Raw genomic sequence first — 12,105 nt, forward strand, 5'->3', positions numbered from 1 at the left:
GGGGCATGGAGGAGGTACTCTGGTACTGAGCAGAGTGGGGAGTAGGGGAGCCGTGGGAGAGGTACTCTGGTACTGAGCAGAGTGGGGAGTAGGGGAGCCGTGGGAGAGGTACTCTGATACTGAGCAGAGTGAGGAGGAGGGGGCATGGGTTGGGGACTTAAACTCCTAGCTCCTGAGGAGTAAATTCACATCACCTGGGTGGTCTCAGAATCTACAAGCTGGGCATTTAGATGACTATACTCCTGGCCTGGCAGTGCCTCCGCGGTGCCTGACTATGAACAAAGGCAAACCCTTCCCACAGGTAGTTTTTCAGCAGCAGTGAAGAGAACCCAGCCAGCAGTAAGGGAGCACACCAGGGAGTAGGACATGGTGCAGTAGAGCCAGCAGAGACCATGGGCAGTGACAGGCAGCCTCCCGGAGATTGTATGCATTGGACTATATCAGCCACCGATTTGAAACTCATGGCTGCACATCGCTAGACAGGGTTTAGCAGTAGTTTACCTGGCCAGTTGGGTTATGGGGCTGGGGGTGGGGGTAGTTAGTATACTGCTGTCACAGTTACTTTATCACTCCCAAAATGATGGCATTAAATTCTGCTTTCACAAATTATCCAGTTTCTACAGTGAACATTTACAACCTATCTGCCATCGTTAGAAGTAGATGACTGTCCAAGGCAAAGAGCAAGGCTAAATGAGCAGCAGATGCCACTTGAGCAAACTGGCGAGGGGGAGGATGGGCGTGGGCGGGTGAGCTGCCCTCTGGACATATGTAGAATAGGAAGTTTAGGTTTTTCTCCCCAAACTGCCTCATCGGGCAGACTAACCAAGTGCTTCAGAGCCACTGGCCCTGTGAAAGCCCTCCCCCCACCCCTTACCCCAAGGATCCCATTTCTTGGAATGTAGTCCAATATTCCTAGCATCTGTGTGGGCTCACCTCCCGTCCGTTAGAGCTCTTGTGAATAGCTCGGCTGGGGGTTCTGAAATGTCCTCTTTCCACGTTGGCATGCAGGCTGCCCTTATCCTGATGGTAGAAGCAGCAGCCTTTCCCAGCTCTCTTTCCCTCAGGAGAATCCAGAGACTCACTTCTTTCTCAACCTCCAGGACCTCTCGGAACCTGCACAGCCACTATCACGAGGCGCCCCTGACCCGGAAGCACTATCAGGTCACTGGCTATGGCATAGTAAGTGAGCGGTCCTGGCCCAGGACCATGTGGTGGACTATCCTTCCCAGAATTCTGGAATGTTCCTAAGGATGAGAGACTGGACAGTGACTCTCGCATTTGGTAGCTCTTTTGGTTAGCCTTACTGTGGGAAAAGCAGCTTATGGCGTCTGCTTGTCCCCATCTCATGGCTCCCATCGTAACTATGCCATTTATACATCTGACAATAAATGTCAAGGACAAATACAATTTGAGTGCCTTCTAAAGTCACAGTGGTTATAGAAGCTAAGGGCCCACAGTATGGTCCTGTACAAATATGGAAGTTTACCAGATCCCAAATTCTCATTGGCCTTATTTTTAAGCATCTTTTCCCTGATCTGCAGAGGGACAGTGTCCACAGGAACTGGATTTTTGCTGCTTGGGGGCGGGTGAGGCAGTTCACAGAGGGCATTCTAGGGCATTCTAGGGATAGCCTGTGGGGTCATTTGAAGACAAGACAACTCGTGGGAAACTGCAGGGACTTGGAGTGACTTGGCGCGTCAGTGCGATTCTGGGCTCCATGGGGTGGGTTTCCCGATCCTCATTCCATCTCCCTCCCTTGGACGTGCCCTTCAGGGAAGATGAGGCACAGTGCGTCCTCCAGGCCAGACCTTGCTGGCTCAGCTGAGCGGGTATCCAGATGGCCATGGTAATGGACGTGCCCGGCCCAGATGTATTTCTGTTGGCTCGGGCTGCTATCTGAGTTTGATGGCTTAAAGGCTATGCAGTTAGAACTTATGTGCTGGTCTTAGGAAATACAGAATTAAACTTCTGGCTATGGGAGTGGCACTGCTCATCCTCTGGGTAGAGAACGCACTGGGCGGGGCTAGTTTCCTGGCGTTTCTGTGGCCCTCCCCTTCCCCACCCGCTCCTTCATAGTGAAACTTGCTTCACCTGCTGTGACGTTGGATCTTTATAACACAGTGGCACCCGAATGGGCCCGGTGTCCTGGCCATCTCCCTTTTGTGACGCCTGTCCCTCAAGGTCTCTTCCTTTCCGCGTGACAGAACGGCACAGGTGACTCAAACGATTTCTGGCGCATTGAGGTTGTCAACAGAAAATTTGGGAACCGGATCAAAGTGCTGAGAAGCCAAATTCGCCTCATCCATCAGGTCACAGGTTGTGTGCTGGGCTCCTCAGGAAAGGTCCTGCCTAAGTGGTGAGTCTCTAGGGACTTGTCCTTTCTACACTGTGAAGAGGAGACCGGCTGCTTCCGTGCCCTGTGGGGGGAGGTCAGATGCGCTGGCATTCCCTCCCCTGCAGGCAATCAGTTGCCAGACTGCTGTCTCGACCCACCACAGGGGTGGGCCTGCTCCCTGCCTCTGGGGACAATGGACAGGCTCCTGTAGGAGGAGTTTTCACCCTACTGATAATGGTTCCTATGGAGACCCAGAGACCAACCCCTAGACCACCCTCTCATTGCTGTGTAACCTATAGTGCTGCTCCTCCCTGTGATGTATGTCTCTACCTGTAATTAGTGGGCTGGCTTGCCCCCAAAAGGTATATAGGCGTGAGTCAGCTCTCGGACTCTCTGACCTCCTTGCTGCTCACTTCCTGGTCACTCCCCTCTCTTCCCCCTCTCCCTTGTTCCCTTGCCCTCCTTCCCTTCCCCTTCTCTCCACGTGGACCACCAAGCTGGGCTGAGGTGAGCAATGCTACCATGTAATATGTCTGACTGTATTATTGTATTATCTCTCATGCTCTCGATGACTTTAATATAATACTTATATATCTCAACCGTACAATTGTGCATTACTGAACCCAGAAGTAGTATTACTGAACCAGTGAGTTCTAGTAGCGGGTGGGGCTGGCACCCCACTCCCCCGTGCCATTTTTAACTTAATACTACAGTGCCCCAGTGTTGAGTGCCCGCCTCCTGCTAGTTCTTGGTGTCCACGGAGATGGGAGGGGAGGTACTGGCAGTAACGCACTGGGCCTGGCTGGGCCTCTTCCTCACCCGAGAATTTGGTAGGCTTGACTGTCCCTAGCATCGTTGTGGACGACGGTACCCATGTGAGGTGGGAAGAAAAAGGTCCGCTGTGTTGGAGAGAGGTTCCACAGGGCGGTGGCAATAGGGACACTGGTGGTGGCCGTCGGGTCTCCTGAGGAATGTGGTGACTGCTTTCCACAGGGGCTGGGAGCAGTTGGAGGTGACTTGTACGCCATACCTGAAGGAGACCCTCAACTCCGTCTGGAATGTGGAGGACCATTTCAATCCCAAATGTGAGTGAGACCCAGGCCTTGGCTGGGTCTGCTGGGCAGCGTTCATCCATAACCCATAATGTGTTAGGGACAAAACGAACCTTCCTAGACTCTGCTGCCACGTCTCACTATTGCCATTTCTTGTTCATCTTTGAAATCTAACCTCTTCATATCTGTATCCAGATAAACTACTGCCCCCCGCCCCCATGTACTTTCTCCTTAGAGTGGCCAAGGGCCTTACCTGGGACCAAGGCTAGTTGCTTCTTCTCCTTGGCCGCTCGCTCTGCCGGACTCTTGTCTCCCTGCTGTTGGGATGCAGCTCCGGCAGACTGCTTCCCTCTGGGCTCTTCTCCCTGCTGCGCCTGGTACCCCAGCCCATGCCCCAGGCTGAGCGCAGACAGGGGCACTTGGTGCCCTGGGTAGAGCTCCTTGTCTCCCACCTCCAGCCAAGACTTGGCAGAAGGTGTTGTCCCAGCCCTGATCTGACCCCCGGCTCCTCTTTGCCATTTCTACTTCACTCTCAGCCTCTGGCCCCCTCCCCCACCCCCTCAGCCAGCTGCTTCCTGACACTCCATTTCTCCTGGTCTTCATGCTATCGACTTCATTCTGCATGTGCCGTCTAGCCGAGCTGACGCATTTTCAGTCTCTGTTGAGTGTCTCTGCAACAAGAAGGGCCCTGGGCATGCGTGGCTGCAGGAGGCCACAATCCCTGATCTCATGGACCTCAGGCTGGAACTAGTGCCTGGGGAAGAGCAAGCGCCCAGAGCGGTGGGAGCAGCCAGGTGGGGTGGCTTCAGAATCTGTTTCCTCTGTCCAGTCGGATTACAGGTCTCAGGGTCAGGCCAGGCTCCTGCCGTCCCTCCCCGCTCAGCTGCTGGTCGGGGAGGTGAGGGGAGGGGAGGGGAGTGGGCGCCACCACGGTATTCTCCTGTCCTTTCTCCCTGCAGTGCCCAACATCAGTCTGGACGTGCTGAAGCCCAGCTTCCCCGAGATCTTGCTGGAGTCCCACATGGTCATGCTGCGGGTACTGTGGCCCTTCCCTAAGAACTAGCTTCCTGCACACACATCCAGAGCCATGGTACAGACCCACTGCCCCTGTGGGGGACTTTCCAGGGCTTCAGGACAGGTCAACCTGCTCTTCAGAGGCATCTATAGCTCTTGTCACAGAATGAGCATGAGGATGCCAGTGAGACTCGCCTTGCTCTTAAGTGACAGGTGCTGCCCTGAGCACTGTGCATCGTCCCTTCATTTACTGCTCGTTCCAGCCCAGTGAAGATCATGGCTATCCCAGTTTGTGGAGGAGGGTACTGAGACACAGAGGTGGACCCAGGCTTCAAAGTTGGGGTGGCGGACTTTGAGGGTCATAGCTAGTCACCACTGCACTCCTGATTTTCACATTGGTTTGGGGGCGGAGCTCCTGAAAGTCCCAGTGCTCAGGGTTACCGAGCAGGAAACATGCTCTGAATCCTACCTGGTCACAGTTTGTTAGAAGCTAGGCTAAGGACCCCCTGGTGTTGCAGTGGGGAAGCACTCGGCCGCCAAACCAGAGCTCAAACGATGACCGTCAGTGACATCTGATGGGGCAGTTGCCCCCTGATCTTTGGGGTCCCTGTGAGTAGGAATCCACTCTGCAGCAGCAGCAGCAGCGGCAGACCCAAGTGGCTCTCCTCATGCCCTGTGGAACCGGCCCTGAGCCCACCCTGCCTCCAGACCTGCCTGCACTTTGGCACCTAGCTGAGGTCCATTGTGGGCACCCCGCTGTTGCCCAGGAGTGGACAAGCAGCCCAAGCTGCAAAGATTTAAGACCCACTGGGAAATGAAAAAAATTTAAGTTGTCCACTATCTTAAATTTACAGGAAAATTCCGACTTGGGGGTTTGGGAGAAACCCCCATCTGACTTAGGGAGCCCACTATCCATGGGGAAGATGTATGAGAAGCACTGGGTCTTCCCCTGAGGCTGCAGGGAGGTGAGGCGGCCCTTCCAGCCCCACCCCAATGAGGTAACCTTCGTCAGTGGGCTACTCGGTAAACAGCTGACCAGCTTCCCAGGTGAAACGGCACAGTGACACGCCAGCATTCTGCTCCTCTGCAGAGGGGATGGCTGGGTGTTAAGCAGGCTCTGGGCCGCTGGTCTGCCTGTCTGCTTGTAGCCGTCACAGTAGCCTGGGGACCCTGCTCCTCTAAATGTACACCTGTCGGCCATGAAGGCAGTCTAAATCCAGGTAGAATCTAGACTAAGACGAAGCCTAAAGAGTTTCATTTCTTTCTCCTTTCATGGTCTGAGAGTTATGGCAAAGAGGAAGAGGCGCCCAAGAGACTTGTTCCTGTAAGCCATGTGGGGAGAGCTCAGCAGTGAGCCCTGAGGACAGAGGCAGGGAAGGCATCAGAGCTGGGCTTCTCTAAGCCCGCCGTAGTGAGGGACGGAGGAGCATGGAGGCTTCTGCGAGCTCTGGAGTCCCGAGTGTGGGTCCAGGGGCTGGATTTCCCTCGGCACCCTCTCCCGTGGTCCAGGGTGCTTCCCCCTTCTTTTTGAGGCCCTGCAGACATGGGGCTGTGCACCTGACCCTTTTGGCTCTGACGCCGCTGCACCTTTCACCCTGAGAAGCAGCCCAGCATCATGGGGACACCCAGAAGCTACAAGAGCACTTCAACAAGTTTATGGGAAAATTCCGTTCTCTTTTCATTTAAAACACCCCCTCTACAGCGCCCCCCTCCACCCCAATATTCCCAACCCCTCAGGGAATTGGATTAGCGAGGCAGTCATGGTTGACTTAACCAGACCTTCTGGATCTTCCTGAGTTAGTTAGTTCAGCGGTTCTCAACCTAGGCCAGTTTTGCTGCCCAGCAGGTATTTGGCAAGGTCTGCTTGGATGCCGTGAGTAGAGCCGGGGGTGCGGACAGCCCCCTAGCCCCAAGGCCGAGATAGTGCTGCAAGTTAGAATCCCTGACCACCTCAAGTGACATGTCTTCTTAGGGTGTCTAGATGACAGGGCTGAGGCCAGCCCGGTGCTCCTTGCTCTCAGCCCTTGTTATAGCACAGATCTGCTGGTTCCCAGCAGAGTCTGGCTGCTGACTGTGCTGGCTCCTGGGTTAGGGGCCACGGACGGGGCCTTCAGGTGGAAGCGGGTGGGTGTTCTCTGCAGGCGAGTGTGAAGGGCGGGGGGTGCGTTTGTTTTTGGACGGCAGGCATTCTTACCCTTGATACATACAGTAAAGTGCCCTGTAGAACTGATCCTGTAACAGAGTGTGATTCATGGAGAAAACAGTGGTTGGGGCACACTGGCCTAGCACCCTTTTCCCGGCTCTTCGTGTAAGACTGCCCTTCACATCCCACTCACCCCCCTTTGCCCTTGGCCTGGAGCAGGGGTCCTCAAACTTTTTAAACAGGGGGCCAGTTCACTGTCCCTCAGACCCATTGGAAAGCCGGACTATAGTTTAAAAAAAATATTTGAACAAATTCTTATGCATACTACACATATCTTATTTTGAAGTAAAAAAACAAATGGGGCAAAAACACCCGCCGGGCTGGATAAATGTCCTCATCGGGCCGCATGTTTTAGGATGCCTGGCCAGGAGGATGGGCCCACAGTTTGTGCCATGTGCCAAGGGGGCGGCCCCTCACTGTCCCTTTCGCTATTCTCTCGTCTCAGCAGGGCCCTGAGAACTGGCTCTGGTAGGAGATGGGGCTGCTTGGCCGAGGGCAGTGAGCGAGCAGGCGGCAGGCTCCTTGAAGGTGGGGAAGAGGGCCGCTCTAGACACCTGGCCTGCATTCCCGCCAGCCCTGCAGGCTCTTCCCTGAGTTTTCCTTCCTATCACTCACTCCTTGCAGGGGAACAACGGCCTCAAACCCAAGGACAATGACTTCACCTCCAAGCCCTGGCACTGGCCCATCAACTACCAGGTGGGGTCTGAGGCGGCTCCTCTTGGAAAACAGAGACCAGAGTAGACCATGGGCATGGGTCGGGGAGGCGGGGAGGGCCTCTGTGTTCTGGTTCTGACCCAGCCTTCCCAGAGAGCTCAAGGTGAATTGGCCCCTTTGGAGCCTCTACCCCAGCCTCCCGGTGGGAAGGATGCTGCCTTCAGACTGAGCAGCCGGGGTGAGCTGGGCCTGGGCCAGCAGCGTGCTCTCTGCCCACAGGGCCTGCGCTTCTCAGGGATCAACGACACAGACTTCCGGGTCTACCTGCTGGGCAACCCGGTGAGTGTCCTGCACGGCCGCCCTGGGTCTGGCTGGCGTGGTCAGAGAGGGCTGCGGGCTCCTCACCCCTGCCCTGCTCCCCGTGCAGGTGGTCTGGTGGCTGAATCTGGTGAGCATTGCTGTCTACCTGCTCCTGGGCAGCGTCCTCATCCTGGCTGTGCAGAGAGGGGTGTGCCTGCCTGCTGAGGTCCAAGGTCAGGGCCTGCGCCACCTGGTGGGGGGCAGCCAGCCTGTGGAGGGGGCATCTCTGCTTTGACTGCCCCTACCATTCTCCTTCACCTTTGAACCTTAACAAATACCCCTGTGCTGTGTTACCCCCACCTCCCCCCAGCCTCCCAGCAACCCAGAAGGGAGGGTAAGGCATTGGTGGCCCAGTTTATGGATCAGGAAATGGGGCACAGTGAGGGTCAGGACTTGTCTGAGACCTGTGGCTATTAGGGAGAGCGGGGCCTCAGAGGCCCCATTGTAACCACTGGGCCACATTCAGGGCTGTTCGTCTGTCCTCCTCGGCCCCTTCCTTGTCCTGTGGCCCTGGTCTCCAGGAGCAGAGGAAGCCAGAGCACAGGGTGTGAGTGCCCACCCAAGTGCTCCTGGCAGCGGTGGTGGCTGGGCCCAGGCCACAGCACCTGAGGGCTTGCTCAGACTCCATCTGAACAGCCATCCTCCCGGCTCCCCTTCACTGCTGCCCCGTATGCCGCTGCATGGGTCCACGTGGCAGCAGGGCCTGCAGGCATGAGGGCAGCTGCTGTGGGGTGTCCAGGATCTGGGGTCTGTAGGCCGGCTGCTGTGGGGCTGTCGTCGGTGCCGAGCCCTCACCAGTTGGCCTGCCCGAGTTACTGCAGGTGGAGCATGCTGGGACAGACGAGGGAAGGGCAGAGCTGGGCCAGCACCCAGGGCCTCTGCCCCCTGTCCCCTGATGGCCCCGTGCTGCTTGGGTCCAGGGCTGTCCCAGGTCCTGCTCCAGGGCGGTGGCCAGGCCCTGCTGGGCTGGGCACTCCACTACTTCCCGTTCTTCCTGATGGGCCGCATCCTCTACTTCCACCATTACTTCCCAGCCGTGCTTTTCTCCAGCATGTTGACTGGTGAGTGCCCCTGCTCGCCAATGGGGTCCACGGAGGGCAGGCTCTAATCTGCTCGCCAACGGACGGCCCAGGGGTCTCGCTTCTCTCCCCAGGGATTCTGTGGGACTCGCTGCTGCGGCTCTGTGCCTGGCGTCTGGCCTCCTGCTGCTCCTCTTCCCTGGCTAGGAGCATCCACGTGGGGGGGATCCTGAGTCTGCTCCTGGGAACTGCCTACAGGTGAGCAAGCGCCACCCCCCTCCCCCCTGCTCCTGCTGCATGTGCCCCTGCCCCTGTGCTCTTAGAACATACAGAGCCGGGCTGTCCCCAGAGAGGCTGCTCAGCTGAGGGGGAGGGAGCGAGCCTGGGCAGGACCAACCAAGAGTCACTGGAAGGTGGGCATGGTCCCCTCTCCCTGCAGCCCACAGACCCCTGTACGAGCTGCTGAGTACCAGGACTAGGCCCTCGGTGACCTTGGGGAGCAGGCCTGGCAGTGCAGGGGGGCCAGTAAGCCATGCCCCTTCCTCCCCACCCCCCCTCAGGCCCAGAGCTGTGTGCAGTGTTCTCACGGGTTCTGTCATCACGAAGCAGTGCCTGGGCTCGCTGAAGGCAGCCTCCCCGCGGGCAGCGGGACGCACTGTGAGCTTGAGGCCGCTGCGCCCCAGCAGGCAGGCTGCACAGGGGGGCCTGGGAGCCAACGCTGCCCCGCCTCTCTCCCACAGCTTCTACCTCTTCCACCCTCTGGCTTACGGGATGGTTGGCCCCCTAGCGCAGAACCCCCTCAGTCCAATGGCAGGGCTGCGGTGGCTGGAATCTTGGGACTTCTGAGAGGACTGCCCCCGGGGTCCCAGAGCCACCCGAAGCCATGGAGCCAGCCAACTGGAGTAGGCTGCCCAGCCTGCGACCTGAGCAAGTCTGCTGTCAGCCAGGCCCCAGGCCGCGCTCAGCGCCGTGAGGACGGCACCGGACCATGCCACAGTCCAGGACGCCCCCTCACGAGTCCCGGGCCCCCACGTGTGCCATGCGGGGAATGAGTGTGTGAGGGTGCATGTGCCCACATGCCTGTGGCGTGGAGGCCATGTGACGGTGGGCAGCTGAATGTCATAAACTAAGAAATGGGCCAGAGCTGCACTCATTTTTGGGGGATCTCTTCGCATGGCTTTGGTTTGGTTTGGGTTTGTAAGAAAGATCCTCAAAGGTTCTCTGACCCCTAAGAGGGTCCAATGGTGGAGAGTTCGGCCTCACCCGGGGTCTCGCCCAGTCCAGAGCCTCCTTCCCACAGGCAAGCAGCACGGCCCGAGGGAGGGCAGCCACCCTGAGCCAGGCCACCCGACTGCACCCCCGCAGGCTTGTGTGGCAGCTGGGGATGGTGTGTAAAGGATGGGGCTGGGGGGGTGTGTGACTATCAACCCTTGGGGGGTGGCGGAGCCGCGCCAGGAGGGCCTGGAGCACCCAGAGCTGCTGTGAGGACCAGGACAGATGCAGTCTCTGACAGCTGGGAGGGTCACAGACCTTCGCCGCACAGCAGGCCTGTGGGGCTGGGACCCCAAGGGGCCGCTGGGGCTCCCTGACTAAACAGTCCCTGCCCCTCTCCTCTGTGTCACTACTTCACCGCCCCCAAGACTCCGAGCCCCTGGAAATGCCCCACAGCCTCCGTGAGTTGGAGTCTGCCCGAGGGCAGTGAGGGTGGGTTTTTGTCTTCTCTCTACCACTCTGACACCCTGTCCCTTCCCCTCCCTTTCCACATGGAAATGATTTTGAGAAATGCTGGGTCAAACCCAAACCAGCCACTCCACCTGCCTCCTCCTTCCCCTGGCAGAACACTCTGTCTCAGGCCTGTGTGCTTCAGGGCTTAAAGGCAAATCCCTGCCCCCGCCTCTGAAACCCCACCAAGCTTGACAAGGTCAGGGCTCTGTGGAGCATCTTCGCGAGACGGTTGCCACGGAGACTGGAAATTGGTCCCAGGGACAGGCTGTGTACTTACTGGGTGGCTGGGAGGGAAGCTTTGGGCCAGGCTGAAGTTCAGAGCAACTGTCATTAATGTTAATTGAGGAAATGCAGATGCAGGCCGGCTGGTTAATCAGATCTGAGGCCTGCTGACCCCTAGCTAGGGCTGCGGCCCTTTGACTTCTTCCCCCCAACCCCCTCCTGCAGGAAGTCCTGCCTCTGCTGCTCTGGGCTGCTCGCTTAATTGCATTTGTTGAAGGGAAGGCAGCAGTGGTGGAGCATCTCTGCTCAGCCTCCCGCCTCCCCACAGGTGGAATTGATTGCTTCTGACTGTGTGAGGGCAGCCAGTGGGGGGCTCTGCTGGAGCTGGAATTCGGGAGCTGGAGAGGTGACCCACAGTGCCAGCCAGGTGGCAGCTGATGCCACCTGTGCCACCCTCACTTCTCACTATGACCTCACTGGAAGCGGGCAGCCCCTCAGCAGCTTCCTGTCCATCCCATCATGTAAGGTTAGCAGTTCAAAACCACTAGCTGCTCCACGGGAAAAGACGTGGCTTTCTACTCCTGCAGAATTCATTTTATCCTGTCCTGTAGGGTCACTGAGTTGGAATCAACTTGATGGTACTGAGGGAACCAAGGTGTCCTCTGTTCTTTCCATGGATGGGAGAAGGGAAGTCCCTCCCGCGTCCTCTGCCTCCTCCATGCCTTGGCTGGCCAACCGCTAGGGGGACAGGCCACAAGGATTCGTGGAGCTTCCAAGTTGGGTTCTGATGTTTGGAAGGCACTGGGGTGCACGGGGTGGGGGAGGCACTATCGGGGTGCTGCTCTGACTAGGGGCCCAGGAACCCAGCAGAAATGTGATGTGCCCCACAAACCCATGGTGACCACCAAAGCCCTTGTCAGCCCGCCCTCCAGCCAGCTTCCCAAGCACATTGCCAGAACGGATCAGAGGCCAGTTCGTTTTGTAATAAATAGCTCTTGTTTGGAATTCCATGTTGTTCTTGTACTTAATTGAATCCGACTTCCCGAAAGGCCTCTCTGAGCAGAGAAGACCCTCCCATTACACCTCGTCGTTTCTGAGCTGGCCAGGGCTGCTGGCTGGCCCGGGGCTGCCGGCTCACCCAGGCACCCACCCACCCAGTTTACTTGGGCAATGCTAGCTCATATTGATTGATTTAAACGTTTTCTGTAATGAACCAAGCCCACTGTCATCCAGTCGGTTCCAGCTCAGAGAAGGACACAGTATAGAATGGTTATCAGTGCCCACGGAAGCCGGCTACCCCTACCCCTTGCGTCCTCTAGACTAGTGTCTTCCATCCGCTGACCTTCCGGGTGCTTGGAGCATGGAGCCACTGCCACCAGGGCTACTTTCTGCCAAAGTTATACGTTTTCCCTCTTTTAACTTCTTCAAACACTGTAGAGGAGGAAGAGCAATGACCAGGGCTGTCCACTGAGACGGTGAGTGGCCCTGATGGCTTGGGGGCGGGCTGCCTGAGTGTTGGAT

At 57.4% G+C, this 12,105-nt stretch overlaps 1 protein-coding gene across 1 annotated transcript in view; it reads left to right on the plus strand.

Moving 5' to 3' along the window:
• Positions 1–11,589, plus strand: part of POMT2 (protein O-mannosyltransferase 2) — a 42,754-nt gene extending 31,165 nt beyond the window's left edge. Inside the window, exons 12-21 of the mRNA XM_004698733.2 lie at positions 1,101–1,179; positions 2,205–2,356; positions 3,329–3,420; positions 4,347–4,423; positions 7,229–7,300; positions 7,538–7,597; positions 7,686–7,791; positions 8,539–8,679; positions 8,772–8,895; positions 9,378–11,589. Coding sequence (XP_004698790.2) covers positions 1,101–1,179; positions 2,205–2,356; positions 3,329–3,420; positions 4,347–4,423; positions 7,229–7,300; positions 7,538–7,597; positions 7,686–7,791; positions 8,539–8,679; positions 8,772–8,895; positions 9,378–9,483 — 1,009 coding nt within the window. The 3' untranslated portion in view covers positions 9,484–11,589. The remainder of the gene's footprint in view (positions 1–1,100; positions 1,180–2,204; positions 2,357–3,328; positions 3,421–4,346; positions 4,424–7,228; positions 7,301–7,537; positions 7,598–7,685; positions 7,792–8,538; positions 8,680–8,771; positions 8,896–9,377) is intronic.
• Positions 11,590–12,105: the final 516 nt, after the last annotated feature.

The sequence above is a fragment of the Echinops telfairi genome, unplaced genomic scaffold, assembly GCF_000313985.2.
Source record: "Echinops telfairi isolate 266 unplaced genomic scaffold, ASM31398v2 ScPeMD7_18;HRSCAF=68, whole genome shotgun sequence".
Lineage (NCBI taxonomy): Eukaryota > Metazoa > Chordata > Mammalia > Afrosoricida > Tenrecidae > Echinops > Echinops telfairi.